The 25,763-nt window shown below is 36.0% G+C and overlaps 5 protein-coding genes across 5 annotated transcripts; all 5 read right to left on the minus strand.

The window, feature by feature from the left end:
- Positions 1-629: 629 nt before the first annotated feature.
- GCK72_009493 (uncharacterized protein) lies at positions 630-7,878 on the minus strand (the record flags this gene model as incomplete). Its single annotated transcript, XM_053727403.1, has 21 exons — positions 630-748; positions 795-864; positions 924-985; positions 1,037-1,274; positions 1,318-1,442; positions 1,487-1,604; positions 2,070-2,413; positions 2,459-2,561; positions 2,609-2,788; positions 2,839-3,071; positions 3,737-3,920; positions 5,435-5,496; positions 5,563-5,800; positions 5,846-5,970; positions 6,416-6,464; positions 6,510-6,739; positions 6,788-6,973; positions 7,018-7,203; positions 7,248-7,530; positions 7,581-7,712; positions 7,762-7,878. 21 exons carry the CDS (start codon positions 7,876-7,878, stop codon positions 630-632), a joined length of 3,384 nt encoding a protein of 1,127 aa, XP_053586980.1.
- Positions 7,879-11,609: 3,731 nt separating this feature from the next.
- Positions 11,610-13,458, minus strand: GCK72_009494 (uncharacterized protein; the record flags this gene model as incomplete). The annotated part of the gene is made up of 5 exons (XM_003112970.2): positions 11,610-11,713; positions 12,228-12,602; positions 12,647-12,968; positions 13,021-13,069; positions 13,400-13,458. The coding sequence occupies 5 exons, from the start codon at positions 13,456-13,458 to the stop codon at positions 11,610-11,612; spliced, it is 909 nt and encodes a 302-aa protein (XP_003113018.2).
- Positions 13,459-13,775: 317 nt separating this feature from the next.
- On the minus strand, positions 13,776-15,050 carry GCK72_009495 (uncharacterized protein; the record flags this gene model as incomplete). Its single annotated transcript, XM_003113002.2, has 5 exons — positions 13,776-13,908; positions 14,172-14,284; positions 14,346-14,454; positions 14,742-14,867; positions 14,917-15,050. 5 exons carry the CDS (start codon positions 15,048-15,050, stop codon positions 13,776-13,778), a joined length of 615 nt encoding a protein of 204 aa, XP_003113050.1.
- Positions 15,051-23,005: 7,955 nt separating this feature from the next.
- GCK72_009496 (uncharacterized protein) lies at positions 23,006-23,342 on the minus strand (the record flags this gene model as incomplete). The annotated part of the gene is made up of 2 exons (XM_003112919.2): positions 23,006-23,196; positions 23,246-23,342. 2 exons carry the CDS (start codon positions 23,340-23,342, stop codon positions 23,006-23,008), a joined length of 288 nt encoding a protein of 95 aa, XP_003112967.2.
- Positions 23,343-24,582: 1,240 nt separating this feature from the next.
- GCK72_009497 (uncharacterized protein) lies at positions 24,583-25,647 on the minus strand (the record flags this gene model as incomplete). Its single annotated transcript, XM_053727404.1, has 2 exons — positions 24,583-25,158; positions 25,585-25,647. 2 exons carry the CDS (start codon positions 25,645-25,647, stop codon positions 24,583-24,585), a joined length of 639 nt encoding a protein of 212 aa, XP_053586981.1.
- Positions 25,648-25,763: the final 116 nt, after the last annotated feature.

Below are 25,763 nucleotides of genomic sequence, written 5' to 3' on the forward strand. Positions count from 1 at the left end.
ACGGATTCGAAGGCCGTTTGTACGAGCAACGTCTCACTTCCTCGATCCGGTTCGGATTCGTTGTTTCCAACAAATCGACATGACATATCCCTGATCCCGCGATACATTCTTCCTCCCCAATCGTCTCTCCTCCTTTCGTTCCCTCTTCCAATTTTTGTTTTCGTTTTTTCTAATAATGTATCGGATGCTTTTTATTTATCAGACGCTTCTAGAATCACACCTGGAGTAGTTCTCCTATCCTGTTTCCATTATGGTCTTCCCACTCTTTTCACCCCATTTCAGTTGTACATTTGTGAATTGTTTGCTTTGAAACGCTTTGGAAGGTATAAATTATGGATGATTTTTATTAATGGGCTGCATTTTTTAAACATCGACTAATCTTCTGGTCCTTCACGACGCCGCCTGAAGAAGCGAAAACGTTCTATGGCTGGGAACTCCAATATAAGATTGGCCCACGTCCTTTTTAAAAACCTTGGCGATAGTTGTGGAAACCTTACACAATCTTCTCTATCACATCGACACTTCCATGTTTTTTTTCAGAATTAAACATTTATTTGTTTTCTTTTTCCAAATTTGAAACGTGTCATGATTAAAACATATTCAGTAATTAAATAAATGCAAAAACCCGTTCAATTCCAAACCAGTATACCATCAAGAGAAAGGCCAATAAATACAAAGAATGCAATATAAATGAAGACAAGTGAATAAGAATGAATACGTCGTAAGAAGAACTTTTGAGCGAACATTGCTGTAAATCACACATTAAAACAAATCAGATTTCAGAGAAAACGTACCAATTAATGTGAAGACTAGAGAAATTCCAAGGAATATCATGAGAAGACGATACGTTGGATTGATTATCATCTAAAAAGTTTATTTTTTAGATTCTCGGAAGCCCACAGTTGACATTTCTCTTTACTTACTGATATTGATTTTCCTTGAATTTTAGCGATGGTAAACGGTAATCCGAATCCAATCAGAAGATCTGTAACGAGGATTTTGTTTCTTTTTAACCGGTTTTTAATTAGAAACTCACTAAATAATTGACCACCAATTGCAGCGGCCATTGCCATCACCGGATATCCTTGTTTAGCAACAGACACGTCAGCAATCAGGTCTCCAATACTATTACTCCATGCGAGAATCGTCAATCCAAGTACTTCATGTGATACTCTTGACACTACTCCCAACATTGTCACCACGTTTACAACTTCTGATGATATCAAATAAATCCATGCAATTGACATCAAGAATCCAGCGTATGAAGTGATTCCCTGATTAAAAAAAATTGTTTTGAAGAGTAAAACTGAAGTTTACTTTATAAAATTCTGGTTCTTTGTGCAATTCAGTGAACACTGATACGATTACTATCAGCAAAGTAGAAAGAATCAATCCGTAAAGCCAAAGACCGGGAGAATTAGGAAATGGAGAAATCGAACAAACTGTAATGACAAAGATTCAAAAAGTCGTAGAGAAACGAAGCCACCTTGAATGCAGAAAAGAAGAAAAACTGGACAAATTAGGCAATGAAGAAGAGATATTGGTTTGGACCAGGGCTGTTCGTTGTGAGGAATTGTGAGTTTGAAAAGAAATGTTGGAATTATCTGAAATTTAAATTGAGAATTAATATCTCAATGAGGACTTCTTGTAGATTGAAAAGAAGACAACGGCTACAGTACCGGCCAAGAAGATATAATATTTTGCTTTTTCAGTTGAAAATTCCCAACTTTGAGAGTGTGTCATGGTGAAACTAATTGTCCTATCAAGCAGGTTTCTAATGAATCATACAGATCAAAAATAGGTCTCCATTTTTGTAGTTGTCAACTTTTTTGTACGGGCACTTCCTAGCAAGTTACATATCGACAAAGTAATGACAAAAAAGTTGTCAACTACAAAAATGGAGCTCTATTTTTGATCTGTTCGATACATGAAAAATTTACTTTGTGGGAAAAATTGTTTTTACTATGACACACTCAAATTTGGACATTTTCAACTAACAAGGCAAAATATGATATCATTTTGGCCGGTACTATATATGGGTCGTGTATAAAAATTCTCATAAAACTCACATTCACAATACAAATTGTTTTCTGAAAAACATTCATTTCTTTCCAATCTTCTCCGTTTGGCCATGGTTTCAGATGCTCTTTCAAATCTCCTACAATACCTCCAAACGACCACGTCTTCAGAATTTCAGCTGTTTCGATGGCTGCTTCTATTTTCTGAACTTCATGTGCATGAAGGATGTGATGTCCGTGACTTATATAGATATCTTCATCATCATCCAAACTAATAACCGATATCACATCAACTGACTTCACTATCGTCTCTTCTCTTTCCCTTTTCTGACGATTATGAAGAATTTGGGAGAGGATTACTGTACAAACATAGATGAGATATATTCCAAGGAAGGCTGAAATATTATTGTATTGTAATGAAACTTCAAAAAGTAACTCACAAATTGGCATCCAGAATTCGACATGATCGTAAAAAACAAAACAAAGTGCAAGAAACGAGAGAGCAATGAGATAGAAAACAATATCTCGAATCGAACTGAATACCTGAAAACTGATGAAATTCAGTTTCTCTGAAAGAGGTCTAAACACACCTCTGCTTTGAATGGTCTTGTGAAAATTGTGACTGCTAAAACCATAGTTGTGACAAATAGTCCAGCTCCAAATAGTTCTCCGAGAGCAAGATCTGCTTTCGGAGTTGGACTACTCAAAACTGATGCAATTGCTCCGAACACATCTGGAGCCCCGTTTCCGAAAGCCATGAATGTAACACCCTGAAAATGAATCGAGACTTGAATCATCTCAAAACTTGTAATTCACTCACCGCAACAGATTCACTGATTCTCAGATGCGCAACAATGGAAGAAATAGAGGGAGAAAAGAAGTCATCAGCTGCCGAACTGACCATAATGAAGAGGAATAACATGTAGATAACACCAACAATTATCAAAAGAATACGAACAGTTGGATTGGAAGCACATTCCACGTATCGAGTCCATAGTAAATACCCACCGCCTTCACAGTTGTCATCATTACATTTGACATAGGAACACACTTCTGGAATTGAGACAAAATATAGGAAACTGATAAATGTTATTGTGTAGAAACTATTCCATCAATAGTTTCATCAATATGATTTAACATCTCAATTAGAAATTGAAAGAGTTTCTCGATGGCAGAACTTTCAGACATATCCCATAGATACAGAGCTCAGCTGAAAGCTACATATCGCTCGAAAATGTATTAAGTTTTGCCTTTTTCAGTTGAACACGCCCAATTTTAAGAGTGTGTCATAGTTAAACTAATTGTCCAATCAAGTAGATTTTTAATGAATTATTCAGATCAAAGGTAGAACTTCATTTTTATAGTTGATAACTTTTTTGTACGGACACTTCCTAGCAAGTCACATATCGACAAAGTAATTTCTCCCTCAAATCGGCCCATTTCAGTGCAAAATAGTGCGAAGCTCTATTTTTGGTCTTTTTGATCTCATGAAAAGTTATTTTGTGGGACAGTTAGTTTTACTATGACACACTCTCAAAGTTGGGCGTCTTCAACTGAAAACGGCAAAACTTGATACACTTTTGAGCGGTACTGTAGACCTCATCTGAAAGCTACAACATAAAGGTTTCGCTATTTCAGATCGTTTTTCAATAAAGTTAAACTTTTCAAAATGTCAAAACAACCACCAGAATATCTGAAGTTGAAACTCTGAAACTTACGTGTGCTTGACCAATTTCCTTGAACTGTACATTGATCACTATCATCAGGAATACACTCATCAATTTCTTCAGCCACTTTCCATTTTCTAACCAATTTCCCTAAATTCGCTTGCCATCCATCACATCCATTGATAACAAAACAAAGAATCAGAACAATAAATATCCATTGTTTCATTTGAGGAAACTGAAAATTTCTCTCTTTTTTTTCTGATTCAGATCATATCAAAAGAGCAAATATAGGTCAGAATGAGGTGAAAGGAAAGGAAAATTGTGGGTTTCCGAATCAGGCGGGTAATTAAATCGCAATTTTTATGCGGTCGCAGAAAAAGAGAATGATAAGAATTTGATGACTGCTCAACTGCTCCACGTCATTGACAACTTCTTGTAATCACATTTATTTGATTATTCGAATTGGTAACGCCTGTTTTTTTAATTGAGGGGGAGGAACTGTTTTGTTTTTCCTAAATATCAAAAGATGATTCACATGAGGGGGGAGAGTTGAGTTTTGGTCTCAAAAATGGGTCATTTGTTTTTTTAATCGTATCTGTCAAGGTGGTTTAATTTCTATTAGCACATTATGACAGGCATTATCGGCACTGAATATTCGGAGAGAACAGAAAAGAAAAAAGGTTTTCAAGAAAATTTTGATAGAGCACGGTAGTTATAATATAACAATCGAAATATATTTTTGAAATTCATCATTTACCGATCCAACAGAGTTCTTTGTTCCACGACCTCAAATCTACAGTTTTATAGATTTTTCTATTTGTAATATATAACTAAAGTCTTGTTTCAGCAATCATCAATCAGAGTCAACTTACTATTCCTTGACCTTATTCTACATTTTTATCAGTTTTACATGAAATGATAAACTGATCGAACTACTATCAAACAGGATAAGAAACCACATTTTTTGAGAAAAAGTGAGAAAAATTGAACAATTCGGCAGGAAATAAACTGTGAAAACGGGGGGAATCACATGAATATTAGGGGGCGACGAATAGCTGAAAAAGGAAATATGACGGGAAGGGAATCTTCTTTCTCTCACTTTTTTCTTGTCCTTTTATTGTTTTTTTTCTCTTCCGTTCACTATCAGAACGGAAAGATGTAAGCCAGATTAAAAGTCATCTGAAATATTTATTTATTTTGCGTGGGTCACCTTTAAACTTCTCTAAAAACTTGGTATTAACTGACACAGTTCGCCAATTGTTCACAATTTTTAATACCGGAAAATGTTGATCTTGACAGTTCTGACCTTTCGGAATACTTTCATTTGATGACTCGTTCAGATTTCAATCGTTGTTTTATTTTTCAGCACTCATAAAATCAGAAAATACAGTAACCCGTTTCTCGAAAAGAAATCACAATCGCATACCAAAATGAAAGAAATATACAAAATCCTGTCTAGAAATAAACAACTAATTCCAAACTAAAACTCCAGTTTCAGAAAGAAGAACAAAAACTATAAAAGCTATGTAAATTGATATTAAAACCGCTGCATGGGGCCGTTGAAGACGGAATTTTTGAACAGGAATTCCTGAAATTTCAATTGGATTTTAGGTATTTGAGAGAATTGACTACCAATGAGGGTAGCTAATAAAGAAATAGCTAGAAACAAGATGAGTAAACGATATGTCGGGTTAATTGTCATCTGAAATTGAACGAGTTTATCAAAGAAAAATCGTGGAGAATACTGACCGAAATGTATTTTCCTTGCAACTTTGCAATTGTAAATGGTAATCCGAATCCCATCAATAGATCTGAATTATTAGTTTTATTTATATATATATATATATGAATAATCTCCCAGATTCCATATGACTCACTGAATAACGGTCCTCCAATAGCAGCAGCCATCGCCATTCTCGGATAACCTTGTTTCACAACAGACACGTCAGCAATCAGGTCTCCAATACTATTACTCCATGCGAGAATCGTCAATCCAAGTACTTCATGTGATACTCTTGACACTACTCCCAACATTGTCACCACGTTTACAACTTCTGATGATATCAAATAAATCCATGCAATTGACATTATGAATCCTGCGTATGAATAAATTTCCTGTAAGAGAAAGGTCACTGAATGAATCAAGAATTGAATAATAACCTTGTAATATTTCGGCTGAACTCCCAACTCCGTGAAAACTATCAAAAAACCAGAAATGATGACGGAAACTGCCAATCCATAGAGCCACAATCCCGGACTACCAGAAAACGGAGATTTCAGGAAAACTGAAAGATTGCTTTACGAAACACCGATTAATATCCGAGATAACGTTGTTATGATCCATTTTTGCAAAAAGAATTTCGAACAGATTTCTTATCTCGAAATCCTAGTTTTCTTTTTTCAACCGTTTTCCATTCTTTCTCTTTCTCGACTGCTATCCTTCACTAAACAAATGGGCGGAGTCGAGGCGCACACAAAAGATAGTGGGCGGCGGAACCCGCGAGGCGTCGGCTGCTGCATTCAAACACCTCTTGGCAGGCGTCACCGCTGTTGGCTGTGAAGATTACTATTCCCAACGCTTGGAATGAACAAAAGTGATTATTACCAATCCTTTTCTGAGCCAATTTTCAAGAAGAAAATAAAATTTTGATAACAACTCACATTGGAGAGAGAATAAAAGAAAGGCTGGACAAATGAAAGCGTGAATTAGAGTTAGTGGTTTGGACCAACTTTGTTCGTTCAATGGAATTGTCAGTCTGAATAAGAAGACGGGACCTACCTGAAATGTAAAATATTTGAATTAGTTTACAGAGAATTCGCCTACATTTATGTAGGATAAAACTTTCGAGAAAATATTCATCTCTTCCCAGTCCTCGGCATCAGGACGTGGATCCAAGTGTTCCACCAGATCAGTTATGATTCCTCTCGATTGCCAACTACTGATTTTTCTTGGTTCTGGAACAAGACTAGCAGCTCTACTTCTTGCTTCATGGCCTTGAAATACATGTCCATGAATAACAACGAATTCTTCATCTTCATTTGATAACTCGCTTTCTGAAAGAATGAAAACCAGTCTAGAATTGAAATATTGACATTAGAAACCTCGTCTCGAAATTCCCAAATGATTATTCTTTGAATATGGATGCAAATGATTCACATTTCCATCTCCATTCACCAAGAATGAAGCTCTTTTCGTGTATCTTCGTGGCGTTTGAGCTTTCTCAGCCATGTGTTCTTTCAGTTTGTCAATTGCTCCCGTAACAACTGATATTTCGGGAAATGGGGCTGCTGAAAGGGAGTTCAGTTCACTTGTCATATTATAAATGTCTCACTTTGTTCCTGCACTTCAATTTCAGGAATAACTGGCATCGGAGCAATACTATGAACACTTTTTCGGCTTCTCTGACTTCTTTTACTCTTCGTACTGTTCTTCTTTTGAATTGCTTTCCGCTTTCGATTATGAACTGCTTGAGCTCCAAATACTGTCAGAACGTACAGTAAGTATAGTCCCAGAAATGCTGAAAATATATTTTTTAAAAAGAAAAAGAAAAGAAATACTCACTCAAAGGCATCCACAAAGTGACTCGATTATAGAAAATAAAGCAGAAACCAAGAAAAGAAAGAGCGATTAAATAGAAGAGAAGATCACGGATTGTACTGAATACTTCTACATCGAAAGGAGAAGTTAAAATGATTGTAGAGACAACCATTGTCGTGACAAAAAGACCTCCACCGAATAGTTCTCCGAGAGCAAGATCTGCTTTTGGAGTTGGACTACTCAGAACTGATGCAATTGAACCGAAAACATCTGGAGCTCCATTACCAAATGCCATGAATGTGACACCCTGCAAAACAACTGACTATTTTTTGATTTCTTTCAATTCAGACAACTCACTGCAACAGATTCACTAATTTTCAAATGAGCAACAATGGAAGAAATGGATGGAGAAAAGAAATCATCGGCTGCAGAGCTGACCATAAGGAATAGAAGTAACATATAAAGGACTGCAGAAATTATAATGAAAACCTGAATGTTTTTAGTTTCAAGTGACAGAAAAGTGAAAAAAAATAGTTACTCTCGAAACAGTATTCGGAGCACATTCCACGTATTGAGTCCATAGAAGATATCCACCGCCTTCACATGCATCATCGTTACAGTTCACGTAGTCGCATGTATCTAGGAAATCATTCATTGAAGATGTAAATAGAATTCAAAACTATCCAATATAGAGTAATACGTCTAAGAATTATAGCTTCCCACAAGCTAGAATCTATCTTCAATCAAAGAATGAGCATTTTATGCCAACATGAGACATCGCGTCGAATTTCTTCAGAACTCGATAAAATGGCCAACTTTGAGAGTGTATTTCGGAGCCACCTGATTGTCCGATAAACTCAACTTTGTATCATTTTTGTAGTTGGTCATTTTTTGTAGGGACATTACCTTGAAAGTTACAGGTAATCAAAATCCTTTCTCCCTGAAACAGACTAATTTCAGTGCATATTAGCGAAATTTTGAAGCTTTTCACTTTGACAACCTGTAACTTTCATGGTAGTGCCCCTACAAAAAAATAGTCAACTACAAAAATGTTGTGTTATTTTTTCTCTGTTCAATCCATACAAAATTGAATTTATTGGACAATCAGATGACACCGAGATACACTCTCAAACTTAGTTATTTTCCACAGAAAACCTATACTGATTTTGTTTATTCCCTTTTAATAATTTTCAATAACTCACTTCATATATTGTTGGATAAAACCGTGTTTTATATCAGCATAAAATAAATCATTATTTGTGTTCTGATGATTCCTTCGTTATCATTTTTAGATTATATCAGTTCTATATTTAGTTTGATCACCCTCTCTCTCTTTCTCCTCTCTTACCCTGATGACTCCAGTTCGATTTGAGTTCACATTTCTCAGCATTACAGAGATTCGATCCGTCTTGTTTTGAGAAAAAACTATTCAGAAACCGAGCTTCAGAGGATTGAAATGATATTAGAATTAGGAGAAATGAGCATATAAGGGGCTTGAATTGTGCCATAACATAGATCTGAAAAGTATCTGATTTCAAGGTTAATTGTAGTTTTGCAAATGGTAAAACAAGAAAAATGAAAAAAGAAAAAGTGGAGAATAGAAGCGAGAGAAAATGAGAAAATGCCGTAGGAATTATAGACGTCTTAGGGGTACGAGCACTGATAAAAGCATAAAGTAGAAGGAGAATAAGTCAAGATTGTTGGTCAAATACTTATAGGATTCTGGAGAACGGAAAGTACCCGATTTGCACGAATACTACACTAAATGTATGATATTTAGATATGAATCATCGAGTGTCTGGTTACTGTATGTCTAGTTTTCCCTCAAAATAAAACAAATGTTCGTAGAGAATATATTGTTGGACTTATTTAATTTCACACTTATATCCACTACCTCTGACTGATCGCTGAAAAATGTTTTATGAGACTAAACCGGCGTGATTTAGAAAATGAATACCAACTGATAGTTTTAACTGAATTTTTTGTAGACGAGCTCCCGGAAAATGCTAAAATAATCCTAAGTTTCATAGATCGTCAATGATATCAGATGACATGTGGTCGCTTGATTTCGGTTATCGGAAGCAAATCTTATCGGTTACAAATTACAAGACACACATGTTTTATTTGACACAAATTACGTATATTGGGGGTTTTCAATGCAGATTTTCAGATGAAAAATGAATGAATCAACACTTTTGCAGCAGGCCGTGTTCCTACGCAATACACTTTTAGGAAGCAGTTTCAAATTAGGTTTTTTTCAGAAAGTGATATGGAATAAGGCAGGGTTGGGAAATTCCGGGCCGGGCCGGGCTGACAGAAATTTTTTGCCGGCCCGGCCCCGTCGGCCCGGTCGGCCCGGATTCAAAAAATGTGCTCATTTTTTTCACATATTTTTTTCGAAATTTTCATTAAAAAATGATCAAAATGCTCCAAAATTCTCGTACACTTCAGTTTTTTATCGATATTCCAAAACATAGTCGAAAATTCGATTTTTTGCAAAAAAAAACTGAAAATTTTTTCAAAAAATTTCAAATTTCTACAGGAGCCGGGCCGAGGAAAATTTCTCAGTCGGCCCGGCCCGGCCCGGCCCGGCCCGGAATTTCCCAACCCTGGAATAAGGTGAGATTGGTTTCAATCACTGATAGTTACGCAGATAGAATATAGTGTTATGAAAGCAAGATTTCATTGAAATATTGTTTCATTCTTTTAAAATGTATTAGAACAAATTCTAACTTCAGAGTTCCCATTATTCTCTATATAACGCGTTTTCAGTAAGACTCGAGCAACGAGTGCCCTAGGGCGAGATTTTTATAAAAATTGATACTATTGGTCATTAGTAACCCATACAAAAATTTTTGGGCTCGGTCTCCAGGTTACTGTAGTACTGTAGGAGCTCAAAGAGCAATAAAAAATTTTTGTTGCTCTTTGACCTTGAGCCCGAGCCCAAAAATTTTTGTATGGTTTACTAATGACCAATAGTATGTTTGACTGCAATATCTAAGCTATACCATGCATACAGGCCCTAGGCCCACACCCTGTGGTGCCATGCTCGAGCCTTACAAAGAATGCGTTTTATGTATGTTCATTTTTTAAATACGAGACAACGTAGAATAATTAATTAACTCACTAGGAAACTTTCCAAAATTGAAAGGGAGTTTTGGGATTAAATTATTAGAAATCAGAATGTTAGATACCAGGCTTTTTCACATAGTGACTTGGTCTAGAACTGATCGAACTGAAAGCATAGACGGGCATCATCAGGGACAAATTTCCAAGTGATTTGTGTAAGTTTCATTAAAAACGGTTCTGTACAGAAGGCGCTAGAATCAGTGACATACGGACAGACCAACGGATCTGTTGAATATTATTAGTAAAGATCAGAAAGGTGCAGTCTGATTCAGAATTCTTCCGATTCTTGCGGAACACCTTCCTGAACTCAGATATTCCCGCTCAAAAAATACTACATTTGTAATTTAGGTAAAAAATTTTCAATTTTTTCGAAATTAGGTTATTTGCTGAATTGTGTTAATTGTTTGTACTGAATTTTCTTATAAAAAATTGACAAGAACAATTTTGAGTTAAAAAAAAACGTTTTTTTGCCAAAATATTGAAACAGTGACCAATAATTTACGTAATTTACATCATACTCCATGAGCATGCCGGCACCATGTTTGATGTACTGTATGCTTGAATTCCAGTTATATCGGAGGATGTTCTCATCAACGGCTCTCAAAAACTGAATCGTTTCGTAGCTCTTGTATACTCGTCACTTAATATAAGTCGACCTAGACCATTAACACAACTCTCGAAAGACATTTCGCGCGTAAAATAATAATAAAAATTATCAAAAAAAGAAACCAAAAGAGCGCACGGAAAGCAGAGAAACATCATCAGAAGAAATCACGAGACTCTGTTTAAACGAAATAGTTATGATTGATTGTTATCAGTTGAGAGTAAATGCTTTTTTGATGGGTGGAGTATTTGATATGAGCCTGCACAGAAATGAGGACAGAATCGGAACATTCTCATCTCGAAACATCAATAAACCATTTTTCACCATTAATCTGTCCTTATCTTTCTCACTTCAACTAAGGTATCTAACTGACCCATTTTTGAACATTGAATTTCAGCTTCATTTCCAGGAAACAACTGAAAAATCCTCTTATTCACACCTTTTCAGCATCCTGTGTACATTCTATCTCCATCAAATTCTTATCTTTTTTAATTCAACTTCTTCTAGTTTTCTCCTGTCTATTTGCGTCATTGACGGTGTCCGCATGCGTAATAAATGTCGATTTTAGTTGATTTATTTGTGCAAAATAAGGGAAAGAATGAAAATAAGTGCATTTATTGTTTGAATGACACAAAGAACAAGAAATGATGATTTCATCCACGAGATATTTGAATTGTCTTTGAACGAATTGATTCATTTTCTTCGCGTTCTCTTTTTGCTTTTGAGTTTGAACTCATCTCTTCAGTCATCGATGTTCCTGAAAATATGAACTGTTTTGAAGAGAATGAACTCTTAGAATGTAGAGCCATCAGTAGAATACTGTAGTTTTCTTATGTGGCTTTAGAACGGGCTGTTTAAGCTGCTCTGAGATTTCATGCACTTTTTCAGCGGAGTTAAAAAACAATCTCAGTCGAGCTCGTAGTGAGATCCAAAACAAGAAAATTTTATAGAAATTCAATTCCAAATAATATTTGCAACATTTACGAAGGTTACTTAAAAAAGACAAAAATTGAAAATATGTCAATGGGTTACGAATGGACACAAGATCTGTCTGTATGTTAGAAAAAACTTAGAAAAAAACTTCGAAAAGAAGTCCACTAGAAAAGAATATGACACCTGACAGTCTGTGACTACATGAAATACTTTCATGGTTAGCGAATCAGCGGAAAACTAACTTGTGTATCTACTTCTCTTGCAGTTTCTATTTCTATTTCCCTATCATTTGTAGTTCTTTCCAAAATCTTACAACATCTAAATATCCCCTCTCTCACCATTTCTAGCAGCAGCATTCCCTCCAACATTCAAAACAGATTTCGCATTTGTCGAATCCTCGATTTCTTCTTTTTCCTTCAATGTTCGAGCCATTTCAGTTTCGGTTTGTGAAACAACAACTGGCTTCACTTTAACTTTTCTTTTGAAAGTGTTCATTATGACAATCGGTTGTCCACTGAATCCAGACATTCCTGCTGCACTCATATCAATTGGTTTCAAATAAACCTTTTCTCCAGTTTCCATCTCATTCTTTTTCGGACCGATTTTATTATAAAGACTTGATTGATCCACTGATTCAACAAGTAACATTGGTGCTTTTGTCCCAGCTGATGGGAAGATGAGACTCTGTAGTTTTGGAGCACGATACAGTACACCTGAAAACAGAAAATGAATCACACTTCACATAGTAATTTCTCACCATTATCAAACTGAGTGGAAATCGGGAATTCACAAACAAAAGGCAGCATCATTGCATCAAGTTTAGTATACCAAAGACCAGAAAGTGAACCCATTGACACTGCTCCAATTTGTGATTCTGTTTTCTTTGGATACCCTGCTCCGACGTCGAAATTCGAATAAGTCAACATACTTCCATCTAACCATTCCCAATCGTTATCCACATTTGATGCTCCAATCCAATATTCTTCTATTCCCAATTTCATTGCAGCCTGTTGTAATTGTTGATTCCGGATGAATGATACTGGACGAACGAGAGTTGATTTCATATTGACACGGCAAAACTGGAATTACGGGGAAGGGGTTTAGAGTTGAGTTTTTATGAAATGAACATACTCGAACGGCATTCGTGAAGTTTAGTGGAGTACGGAAGAATTGGAAACATCTGGAAAGAGAATAGAAGTGTTTTCGAAGGGGATGATGAACCCTGTTTGAGACAATTTATGAATTAAACTAGACACTTTTCAGATGAGTTAGATGATCGAACAACTCGCTTACGCACAAACTTCTCCAACACAACTTCATAAACCGATGAAATAATCTAGAATCATAATTTTAAACACAATCTAAAGATAATTTCATGTGGGTTCAAATAGGGAATAATCCAAAGACAGATTGAGACCCATATTGTGAGAAAGCTGGCGACGTGAAGATTACAACTTTGTTTATAAATTACGACATCGACATTTCTTCGGTAGAGTAATCCGTGGCTTACCCGGTTGCATTTTTGTATTCAGTTCCATATTCACAGTAGGCATCTACCGTAATCGACATAAAACAAAAAGAAAGAAGTGAGTAGAGGAGCATAACTGGAGAGGAATCCCCCGGTGTCGCTTCCGGTCATAACCGTTTTATTCGTTTCTTTTCTCTTTCAAATTTTCAGTTTTATTCGTGAATTGTTTGCAGGAAACAACCCGTTTCAAGAGGCAAAAAAGCGACAAAGTGAACACGAAAAAGTTGGTTTAGTATCGCAGAAATGGGGAAACAAGTGAATTTTTGGGATTGAAAAGAGTGAGAAAGTAGTGACCGTAAGGAGGGAAAAGACACACGGTATTTAGAAAATTAAAACAACGAGAATAAGAAGAGAGTATTCAGATGCTGAGGGGTTCGAAGTCACGAGCACGTCCATGTTTACAGAAATAAGTGAAATGAAGACACCAACGGAAACCTTCGATTACGAAGATACTGACGACTGAGACGATGAGTAAGATGACTAGGAGACCGCTGAAAAATTATATTTTCATTTTTGTAAATTTGAAAAATCAGAAACATTTCAATACGATTTCCCAGAACCTGGCGTTTCACTAGCTTCCACTCGAACAATTCTGGTTCATATCATTTTTGAACGAATCGTTCTGATCTAGTGTCTATTATGATTGTGTAACTCGATTTTTCATCATAATCTGAGAGATTTTTAATTTAAAATTTCAACAGGTGGATTAAAATGAAATGAACTTCTCCCGTCATTATTTCTCATCAAAACTCACAAAATGGAAGTGAAAATGGTTGATTCGGTGCAACAATCATATCCACAACAGTTGTTATCAGCCGGACAAGCGTAAACTATTTCTTGCGGTCGAGATTCGTTATCAAAGAATACCTGAAAACAAATCATAAGTCACATTCGGCATTCGTGTTTGATGGTTCTCTCTTTCACTCACTCGTCCGAATTGAGGATCTTGTGGATCGATCTTGTTGATACATTGCACAGGAAGCTCCTCGTCTGGCACGTATTTCGATTCTCCCCAGAAATATTTCCTATTTCCGAATCTAAAATGTTTAAAACATTAATTGAATATATATATATATATATATATATATATATATATATATATATATATATATTGTTTTATTGTTTTATTGTTTGCTTTCACCATGAATTAAATTAAGAGTTTCCAAAATACAACAACTCTACCAGACAAGAGTTTTGTCTTTTTTTTAGACTAATATTGAACTAATATTGAAGCATTCAACTATTCACAAAGCACATATTCTTGATATATTTGTTTGCATTTTGATTGGAATAAAAACTTCCATTTTTCTATTGAAATACTCACGAAATAGGTTCTGACGAGTCTTGAATAATATGTCTTCCGGCATTAAACAATAGCAAACCGGATGTTGCTCCAAAAACAAATGAACGAAAACTTGACGTGTGTTCGATGGATCCAGGTTTTGAATATCTGAAAATGAAGATTTTAATAAAAATTTTCAGAGTTTAGGATGACTCACTTCCTAGTAAAATATGATTTACTTCTTGAATAATGTCTTCCAACTGCAGATGATCCACGTCCTCCCCTCTTCGCATTACATTCAGAATAAAAAATTAATAAAATAAGAAAAGGAATCCACGTGGACCACTTCATTGCTACTTTTCTGCTGAAAAGTGATTCTTTGAATGAGCAGAATAAGCAGTCGAAGACACATAAATCATTTCTTGAAGGGGTCTATGAATATATTCGGGAGGCGTGGATGCAGAAGAAGAAGAAGAAAATTGACGATTGAAGACATTCGAATGGAGAGAGAAAGAAAAAGAAACTGGGTGGGTTTCCCTTGAGAGGAGAGACGATTAATCTCGGAGAAAGGTCATGAAAAAAAGAGATAATCTCAGAAATTGATAATATTAATAATGATTATGCACTCTCACTGGCAGAGGGATTAAAGTGAATAACATTAAAACAGGAATTTGTGTGCAAGTATAAAAAAATATAAAAAAGAGATAAAAAGTACAAAAATAGGTCAGATTGTGACGCACTTGATCGAGGAGTTCTTTTAGAGATGAACAAACACTCAGATGATTTCGGAGCATTTTGAAACTGAGACATTTCAAAACTAGAAATTTCGATCACAGACGAAAATAAAAGTTGTTTAAAAGAGAACCCTTGTATCGAGGAAAATCACTTTTGTATTCATAAAAAATTGCATTTCAGTACAGATCAGTACAGATTGAATCAAGAAGTTTGGACTGAAAGTTTTCGTTTTTCGAAACTATAAAAATCTGAATGAATGACGTACGCTGTAGATTCAGCCCTTAAACAGCCAAGATCAGAAACGAAAAGTCTTCATGAACTGACTGAAGAGACCAAACTCCCGAGTATAATAATTCAAGTTAAGTGCTCATTTTTGGAGCAGATATCAACGAGTCACGCAACGATACGAAAGGTCTTTGGCACCGAGAAGAACATTAATTATCTTGAGAATTCAATGTGGACATGCAATACGTTTTGATGGAATAATTATGACAAATGAAAGAAGAAAAGAAGAGGAAACATCTATTAGTTATTCACTGCAACATTGTGCTCATGGATCCGAATTTCAATGTGAAAAACAGAAAGAATACTAAAAGGAAAAGAGAGGAAAAGAAGAAAAGATCAGGATGTTCTGGTTTCTCAGCTATCGACTACAGTAATATTCAGACGTCAAAATGATTCATTTCGAATAAAAAAGTGAAAAGAACAGAAAAGAGTCAAAAAAGTTCATAAAAAAGAGGGAGAGAGGCCATGTTGTATAGAATATGATTTATTATTATCTGACTACTTCTGTTAATTTTTCATCTGGTCCGAGTTCTTTGAAAATTTTTTTATAGACACTAGAGAATATTTTTTGAGAGAGTTTGGCAATTCGAGTTTCGAGGATGGCGTGGGTATATTTCAAAATTGAAATATTACTTTGGAGCAAAATTCAGAAAACGGGTAGAAACTTGCAGAGAAAACTTTTGGGTTTGAACTTCTGGAATACAAATTAATGGAAAATTTGAAGTTTTCGGTTTTAGATAGTTTTAGGACACGAGGATCCTGGGTTTTGAAAACTCGCATGTTCAAGATTCTGACTTCTATAGTAGATTTTAAAGTTAAATAATGAAATCTTGATTAACAGTTACAGAAGTGGAACCACTCTGTTGAAAACTTATGTATCGAATATGTATCGATTAAAATTTCCAAAAGCCACAGCAAAATTGAGATCTGAATCCATGGAACACGGCATAGTTCATCCTTTTTCATTTTTATCAGCAAAAAAGTTCAAAGAAAGGAAAACTTAAACAAAACGTTTGCACCGTTATTTCAAATTCTCAAGTAGAGGTCTAGATACACTCTTGTCCTTTTTTGAAATTCTCATCCTTTCGTTTTTTGAGAATCTTTAAGCCAGCGTATTCTGAAGAGTCCCGGAACTTGACCATCCGAGAAAGAATTGGTCTAAAAAAACAACAAAAATATGAATACTTCTTGATCTAGAAGGTAGCTGTTTTGTGTGAGTATCATCCTTCTTCCTTTTTTACACGAATGAATGTATTTACAAATAAGCAAACAAAAAAAAAAGAGAGGAAGAATCATGTACACAGCTCCCTCTTCTTTTTGTGTTCGGTGCCCGTAGATCCTACTAGAAGACACGACGACAACAAAAACGCGAAAAAATAACGTTACGGAAGAGTGGAGTCTCCGGAGGGTATTCGGCAACTGGGGGGACACGTTCGTTTGACTCCGGACACGGACACATGTCACTAATTACTCCAGGAGGAGGTGGAGGAGAGGTGAGCAGTATAAAAAGTCATAAATAAACGGAATGGGTGGTCTCTTTCTTTTGGTTCCGGAAGCAGCAATGAATAGAAGAAAACCAAACCGCCGTGAAATCTTTCTCTCTTTTTTTGAACAATTATTTCGAGAATATGACCGATTGGAAAACTAGTAAAATTTGGTCTTGAGGAAGTATGGGTCAACGAGAAAACGGATGTGGACATTTGCAAGGAATAAACAAGGATAGTACACAGATTGAAAAATTATGAAGAGAAGGAGAAATATGAAATCTGCTGAAGAATTTTGGGAAGAATAGATAGAGAGACAAAGGATTGCATCGAGATCAACACGATTCTTAGCTGAAGAATACGCATTATCAAACGTTCGGATTCATGTTACGAGCTTTAGTTTCGAATCTTCTGGTTTTGCGAGACTAAGATTTTTGGAGCAAGTTTCGATAGCTCACACCGGTATGGACATCTCAAGAGCCACGCAGATTTCCAAATGGGAAAATGTTGCAATGTAAAACTAGAAGAGCAGAAGGAAAGGTGTTGAATTGATAAGAGATGAGTGGTCGAAATAGACAGGTGTCGATGCGTGGATGGTCCTTTGAAGACACGGGAAGTGGGTGGTGATTGATGAGAGACGGGCGGTCGAAAAGTTAAAATAAAAACAAGAAAGTTTCTTTCTTTTCTCCCTTGACTCTTCCTCCACAGATTATGTTGCATTTGATAGATTTCTTCTCAAAGCTTCCGTTTTTTCCCCGGGGGAGAAACTTGAAAAGAAGCAGAAGGATGTGAGGAACTGACTTCATTCCTTTAGGTTTTTGGTCTGGACAATCGAAGAGAGAAAGTTTTACGATGCTACTTTTTTGTTGGAAGATAGAGAGAAAGTGAATGACGTGAAAGAGTTCTATCGGGTACTTTCAGTTGGATTATTGACTCATATAATTAGTAGAAGAAAGAGAGAAAAGGTAAATGGAAAACCCATTCACCAGGTGATTTTAGACTTAAAATGGCTTCAGAAAACTCATAACAAAGTGATGGAGACAAATGGGTTTCCTGGGGAAAAGTGGAAAATGTTCAGAAATTGAATCAAGTTTGAGTGGTAGGATGTGGTATGGAGATGTCTTTATAATACAAAAACAAAATGTTTTGTTTCAAAAAGAATTTTAACACATAAAATTAAATTCTACGTTAGATGAAAGCTGAAGAAATTTATCTCTAAACAAGGGATAAACCCAATAATTAAAATAATTACTATGTACTCGAACAACTACTCATTTCCTGCTTGATATTTGATCAATTTAAGCTTTTCTCCGATTCCCGAACAAAAACAAAAGTTCAAATTTTAAAAGGACCATCTTTTCTCAATCCTCTCTCTAAATCTACTTGCCAACTGTCACATTCTGTTGACATCTTGCACCAAAAGGACATTTTCTTCCGGTTGCGTGACAGATTTCCAAAGAAAAGTCACAAAATCATTTTGTCCATTTGAGATGAAAACGAGGGAACAAAACATTTTAATTGGTTCGTCAACTTGTCTGGTCCATCCAGAGTAGGACTTGAAATGAGCAGAAGAAAGGGAAAGTGATATATGAAGATAGAGAGAAGAAGAAATAAATAAAAAAGAAAGATCGGAGGAAATGGAACGGAAACGAGTTGAAGTGCCCGAATGGGACGAACTATCGGACGCCGGATGGGACCGAAAAAACGGAGAAAAAGGATGGGAAAAGTTTAAAACGTGGTGATAGACTGGGAGGAGCAGTTGGAGTTTTAAGATAAAAAGATGATAGGAGATCGGACAAGGTCCTGAACTAATAATGTTTTGTTCTATTTAGAAATCAACAATTTTCATGATGAACTGAGATTTTGTGCTGGTGATGATCTCGTGAGTGCCTGATTTTATAGATTATTGTTTATTTACTATTTCACTGTAATTAGTTCGGGGTCATGAGAAATGTGTAATACAAAAAAGTTCAGAACAAATTAATATAAAGTTTGTTCAAAAGAGCTCACTATACAAGTTGAATCCAATATATTTTCATTTTGAGCCCAGCCTTACTCATCGTAAATATTCGTATTTTTTCAGTAACGATAGCCCAGAAGTGATTCCCAAAACAAATAATATTGATATGGAGGAAACTGAAAAATATGGGGAACGGAAATGGGGAAATGATTGTATGGATGGGACTGAAATCTTGGAGAGAAACGAAGGTTGGCGTGTCTGGTAGCAGACGAAAACATTGTGTTTTTGCTTGTAATTGCGTTTTTATGATTGTGAACATCCTTTTTTGATGAATTCATTCAGAATACTGCTAGGTAGAGAGAGAAAGTCAAGAAGAGAATTAGAGAAAATAGAAGAGAAAGGAGAAAAAGAATAGTATGAAATCATGTGTTTGGCGTGAAATGTACAGAATAATTGGGGTTGAGAGAAGGGAGAAAAAGAGAGATGGGAAGAGGGTGAAGGTCATCACAAAGGACACTTGATCTAATTTGAATTATTGGAAAATGGAGGAATTGAAACAGTTGTTTGGTTTTGAAAATTCGGAAGAAGGTCGTTGAATGATGAAATGCTTCGAAGTCAAAATAGTTTTACAAGGAAACCTCAAGGGGTCGCAAGTTTTGCATCTTTCCAAATTGCTACCAGGCATTAAGGACAGCTTGACTAGGTAGATCCCAAATGTTTGTTTTGTACTCGTCACTTCTCGCTGAGAAAAACCGTCTTCGCTCCAGGTTTTGAAACCCATTCTCGGGCTTTTACAGGGCTTAAGCATAGGTACGTTGAGACGGTTTTTCTCAGCGGCAAGTGACAAGCACAAAACAAACATTTGAGATCTGCCTAATCAAGCTGTCCTTAATGCCTGGTAGCAATTTGGAACGAGCCAAAACTTGCGACTCCCAGAGACAGTCATTTTCCACTGAAAACTTGAGCGACAAATACATTTTTCGATTACTAATTCGGAATAATCCGATTGAGATTGCAGAATTTGCTAACTTATTTTTGTTATAAGTTCGTGAAAGATCTAAATCTGCGAAATGGAGACAAATTGAGAGATTGCATTTACGAGATTTGAATTTAAAAAGTGTCCATCCCCATATTAAGAGTGACTGGTAATTAGTCAAGATACTCTCTCTCTCTCTCTCTCTATAGATTGTGTCCTAGATTCCAAAATTTACGATTAAATAGTGTCATTTTACAACTGACAACAGAGAGAAGAAGAGGAAGATTGAGTGAAAATAGAGAAAACCGAATTGAATGGATACAACCGGTTTTCTCTCCCATTTATACCGTTTTTCGGTTTTACGGAAGCAAACGGAAAAATGTTTGAAATGAGTTGTGAAATACAGGAAAATGATGAGAAACTATTGAAAGAAGCTGGTCTGACAATGAGAGGGTACACGTTTTCTGAAGAGCAGACAGTGATTCATTAAGATGGAGAAAATGGAAAAAAGATCCGAAATGTTGATATAGTGACATCTTGAAAACTGACTAATTGATGAATGATATCAGTGGAGAGAATCTGTTTTTGAAATGACCTCGAGAAGAGAAATCCAGTTGGTTGTAGATTTTCAAATAAAAAAGAACCATGAAAAAAAGAAAAAGGAAAAGAGCGAAGCTAGTTGTTTGCAAAGAGTGTTTGTACTCTCTTCAAAATATTTCATATTTTGGTTTTTTTTCTTTTGACGAAATATTTACTTTCTAGGTTTATACTTTTATCAATCCACTTTTAATTTCGATAAGAGAGAAGCTACTCACAAGGGAACTCCAAGACCATGCAAGTGCTTTTTATGCTGAAACTTTCAAAACAAGTTAAGAATGATCGGAAAAGATGTTTCCTGTGTTAAACCAGAGCAAAACTTTGAGAGCTCGGCTGAAAGTGTCGGGCGCACTTCAAAGATTTCAGAACCATCTTTTCCGATCATGCTTAACTTATCCTGAAAATTTCAGCCAAAAAAGCAATTGCATGGTCTTGGGGTACCCTTGTCAATTTTTTATTGAAGTAAACCACTGTGGTTTTTCAATTAACAGATAGTTTGAGAAGTTTCGCGGAAGTCCACTGTGAATTGTACTGTCAGTTAATGTCTATAAACGGCTACCAGTACCATCATTGACGACGTGTCAGAATGAATACGTCAAAAGTTTTGTTAATTTGTCGGTACTTTTGAATGTCATCTGTCAAATTTCAAACACCCGAAGTGTAGGTTTTCAAGTTTCTACAGCAAACCAACCGCAATATACGGAACTTTGAAAAAAAAGGCCAATTCTATTTTCAAACTCCGTGGATAATTTAGACCTTACCAGTTAATTTTTTTTTAATTTTTAATAAACACCTATCCCAAGTATTAGGTTGATTCATAATTTTCTGCAATTTTTCGATAAAACTTTGCTTCTATTTTTTTAAATCCAGAAAGACTTCTCGAATTCAAAATATTGTTTATCAGCACCGATGGTCTTCTGACAAGATTTTGGTAGCATTCTGATTCTCTCCGCGTAGACCATCCATTTGAGATCATTTGAAGAGGGAACTTGCTTCTATTTGATATCCCCTTTTCATTCGGATTTTTTCCGGTTTAAATGACCTTGGAGTCAAGCAAAACGTTTTTTATTCGAGAGAAGAAGGCTGGATAAGTACGTTGAATTGAAAAAACTGTCCAGCCAGATGATAATAGTTTGTTGTGGGTTACTTTCTCAACACTTGAAAAAAGTGTTGTCATACCAAAAATGTCTTTGTGTTATATCTCCCCGTCTTGGAGTCACATGATTTTAAGTTTATTGAAATTTGAAACGTGAACATCTGATGTTACTTCCCTTACATTGTTCAGGAGTTCCTACCACTACTCCCAGAGTACTGAGTATCAGATTCAAAAAAACCACTTTTTCAGGTTTGAGAACACCCAGAGAGCGCAAATCTCAGTCCACACATTGCACTTTCCTCACTTCGTTAGAGTAACAACCCAACTACTTATTTCTAACAAATAAACAGCCCGACCATATGCGTGTTGGGTGGAAAAGTACTAAGAACCAACTTAGGTCCATGTGATGTGCCATCTCATATTGATTCAAAACGTGTGGTATGTAACGACGAATTTTCTCATTCCGATATATGGTTTCCATCCATGAACTACAATTACATAAGTCACCCTTAATAAAGTTGACAACCTACAGGTGGTTTGACACAGATTCGCTTATACGATTCCCTGCTATAACTCCAAATCTAGATCTGACTGCTGAAAGAGAAGAACTTCTTAAGTCAAATCCAAGTTTCTTGTTTCGAATCTTTTGAATCAAAATGTATTTGCGTTAAAACAAGGAGACTTTTGTTACCATACATCAACAACTTTCTTTTGAATGACCTAGTTTTCAGACCAGAAACGAATGAAAACAAAATAGCGTTTCAAAAACGCAAAAAGTTGCTTGTAAATCAAAGCTCCGCTCTCGGCGGAAAAAAGATCCATAAGTAAAACTTTGAAACTGTAACAAGTACTTGAGTTGGTCTACCAAACACAAAAAAGATCATATCGAAAAACGACTCCTGCGCCGAGAAATCAAAACGACAACCGGCAAGCTCGAAAATTGCAGAAAATTATGAATCAACCTAATACCTTCCAGCAAACTGATTCATGCACATTTTTAGAAAAGTCCTGAACTGAAAATATGGATAGATGCGAATAGCAAGTGAGCACCGGTGGTTTCACTGGATGTCTTCTCAACACACTTTTTCTTTCAATAACAAATAATTTATTCGATTTTCTCATTTAATTACAGAAAATACATATATACATTCTCAAGGACGATCCTGGATAGAATTATCCGAAAAATACAAACTTCTGTGGTACGACCGGAAAGATGGGCGGTACGAATGCAAAGGACTGTTGAGATGACGTGTATCGTTTAGAGGATGGACATGTGGAAGATGAAGAAGAAGTCGAAGTCATTGAGCCAAATGAATAGCTTGAAGACTTTCTGTTTTTATTTTGCTTTGGCATGATTTCGGAATCTGAAATATCGATGAATGAACAGTACAAAACGTTATCAGAAACTCTCACCAGTTAGCTTTTGATAGTTGAAAGAATGTTGTTTTGTGTTATCTTTTTCTCCTTCTTCTTCAACCTTTTTATACGCAGTTAGAGACTTTTTCCACATGACGACAGTCAACTGACAACTGAAACAAAAATAACATTATTAAACATAAAGTAAATAAGAAGAAGTAGAAGTTACCAGAACGAGCAAGTCAATATTATTGGATTGTCGTTTGTATAGTCAGATGGAAACTCCAGGCTCGTGAGCTTTGTTTATATACGGGGTGGCTTTTGGAAGAGAAAAAATACGTGTGGCGGAGAAGACCGGAAATTGAATACGGAACGGGTTGGAGACAGAACAAAAAAGCAAACATACGGTATGTGGATGGTCAAATAAATGAGAAGAAAAGATGAGAGGAATGACGAGTATGGAGCTATGACGTGGGGCACAGATTTTCAAATTAGATGAATCTGGGGGAAGAAGAATATCACGAGGTATGACTAACAGTATCAGATGCTTGTTTGGTTTGTTTGTTAACTTAGCTGATCATTTACAAGATTACTCTTGAAGTTCTTGTTGTGACACGAGACAGTTTAGCTATCTATTTGAAGAAAATACAGTTGAGACTCTCTGGGCATTATGTGATCATGGAGTCCAGCTTACAGTGCCGATCAAACTTTAGCTGTTTTCAGTTTAAATTGTCCGATTTTGAGAGTGTGTCATGGTAATACTGATTGTCCCATCAAGTAGATTTTTGATGAATTATACAGATCAAAAATAGAGCTTTATTTTTATAGTTGACAACTTTTTTGTACGGACACTTCCTAAAGAGTTATAGCAATTTTAAGTCGACAGCTCAAAAATCGCACTATTTTACACTGAAATTGGTCGATTTGAGGGAGAAATTACTTTGTCGATACGTAACTTGCTAGAAAGTGCTTGTTCAAAAAGTTGAAAACTACAAAAATGAAGTTCTACTTCTGATTTGTATAATTCATTAAAAATCTACTTGATGGGACAAGCAGTTTATTACCGTGACACACTCTCGAAGTTGGATAATTTCAACTGAAAACGGTCAAAGTTTACGGCTCTTGTCGGTTATTTTGGTCCTTAGAATTATTTTTGGTCCTTAGAATTATTTTTGGTCATAATTAATAGCCTTATAAATAACCTTATGACCGGTACTGCAAATCAACGTTTCCACAATTCTGAGTCTACACATTTACTATAAAATTCAGATTTTGAACAAGTGTTAATTGAAAACCATGCTATGGTATTGCAGCTCTGGAGATACTCTTACGTTTTCACAACCAAATGCTATGATAGTTCAAAGATTTATTTTGAAAAAAACAACTGAAAATGACTAAAAACATTGGTAAGATGGCATTGGAACAAGAGAATTGTTGACAATTAAATGAGACTGAGAAGATTGAGATTGAGGAGGTGGTGGAGGAGGAGCAGTGGATGGCTGATAGAAATATGTTGGATAGTCCAAAAGACTCTTCATATACGGAAATGTAGGTTGGGGTGAGAATACAGATGGCATTTGAACTGGATGAACTGGTTGGAAAGAGGAATTTGAAGAGAATGTTGATCTATAATCAACAAGGGAATGATCGGGGGCACACGTGGCTATCGGAGCAGCTATTATTCCCTGTTGGCGTGGAAGAACTGGTTGTAATGGACGAGAATGAATTGGTTGGATGGGGTGAGATTCTGATAGATGCTGCTTCGGAAGTTTCTGAGAAGCCCTGACTGGAGTCGGGACGATTGGACCGAGAGTTGCAGATATAACAGACGGAGGAACTGATTCAGAGCTTTGAATCAGTTTCAGAAGTGTCTCGATGTAGGTGATGGCTGCGTTGAGAATTCGAAGTTTGCTGACACGTTTTGTGAATTGGCGGAGACTGGGAAGATGTTGTTTCAGGACGAGAAACGCCTGGAATATGTGGATATTAGGTGGAGAAGAACAAGGTTTTATGTTTTTATAGGAAACCCCTTTTCCTAGACACGACTAGCGACAATTTGAAAATTCAGGTTTTCAGATTTTGTAGATTTCACAAGTAATGCCGATTTCAACTCCACGTGAACTTCAATCACCTGCAAATCAGTTTCATTATCAGATTCTGGAAGTGTCTGAAACTGTGGGAATAGGTCGTTGAGATACAGGAACCTTTTGAAATACAGATGTGCAGGTGGTAGAATTCAGTTGCATTTTTCATTGTCTCATCGATGTGTTGTATTTTGAACACAATTCTAGATCAATCTACCGTAATTTTTCAATTTCAGATGTCTGTGCAATTGATGCGAACCCTCGAATCATATCTCAAAGGAACATTTTACCCAAATCAATTCGAAAACTCACCTGATTTACAGTATGCACACGTGTCCTCTCCCTTGCATTTCTCTTCGCAACGACCATCGGCATCTCGTTTTCAAATATCTTCCTTTATGTAACTTTCAGACTGATATTCTCTGAAAATACACATAATATCAGATATATTTTCAATTTCTCACCTGAATTTGACACCAGTTGAATCAGCT

The sequence above is a fragment of the Caenorhabditis remanei genome, chromosome III (genome assembly GCF_010183535.1).
Source record: "Caenorhabditis remanei strain PX506 chromosome III, whole genome shotgun sequence".
In the NCBI taxonomy this organism is placed as follows: Eukaryota; Metazoa; Nematoda; class Chromadorea; order Rhabditida; family Rhabditidae; genus Caenorhabditis; species Caenorhabditis remanei.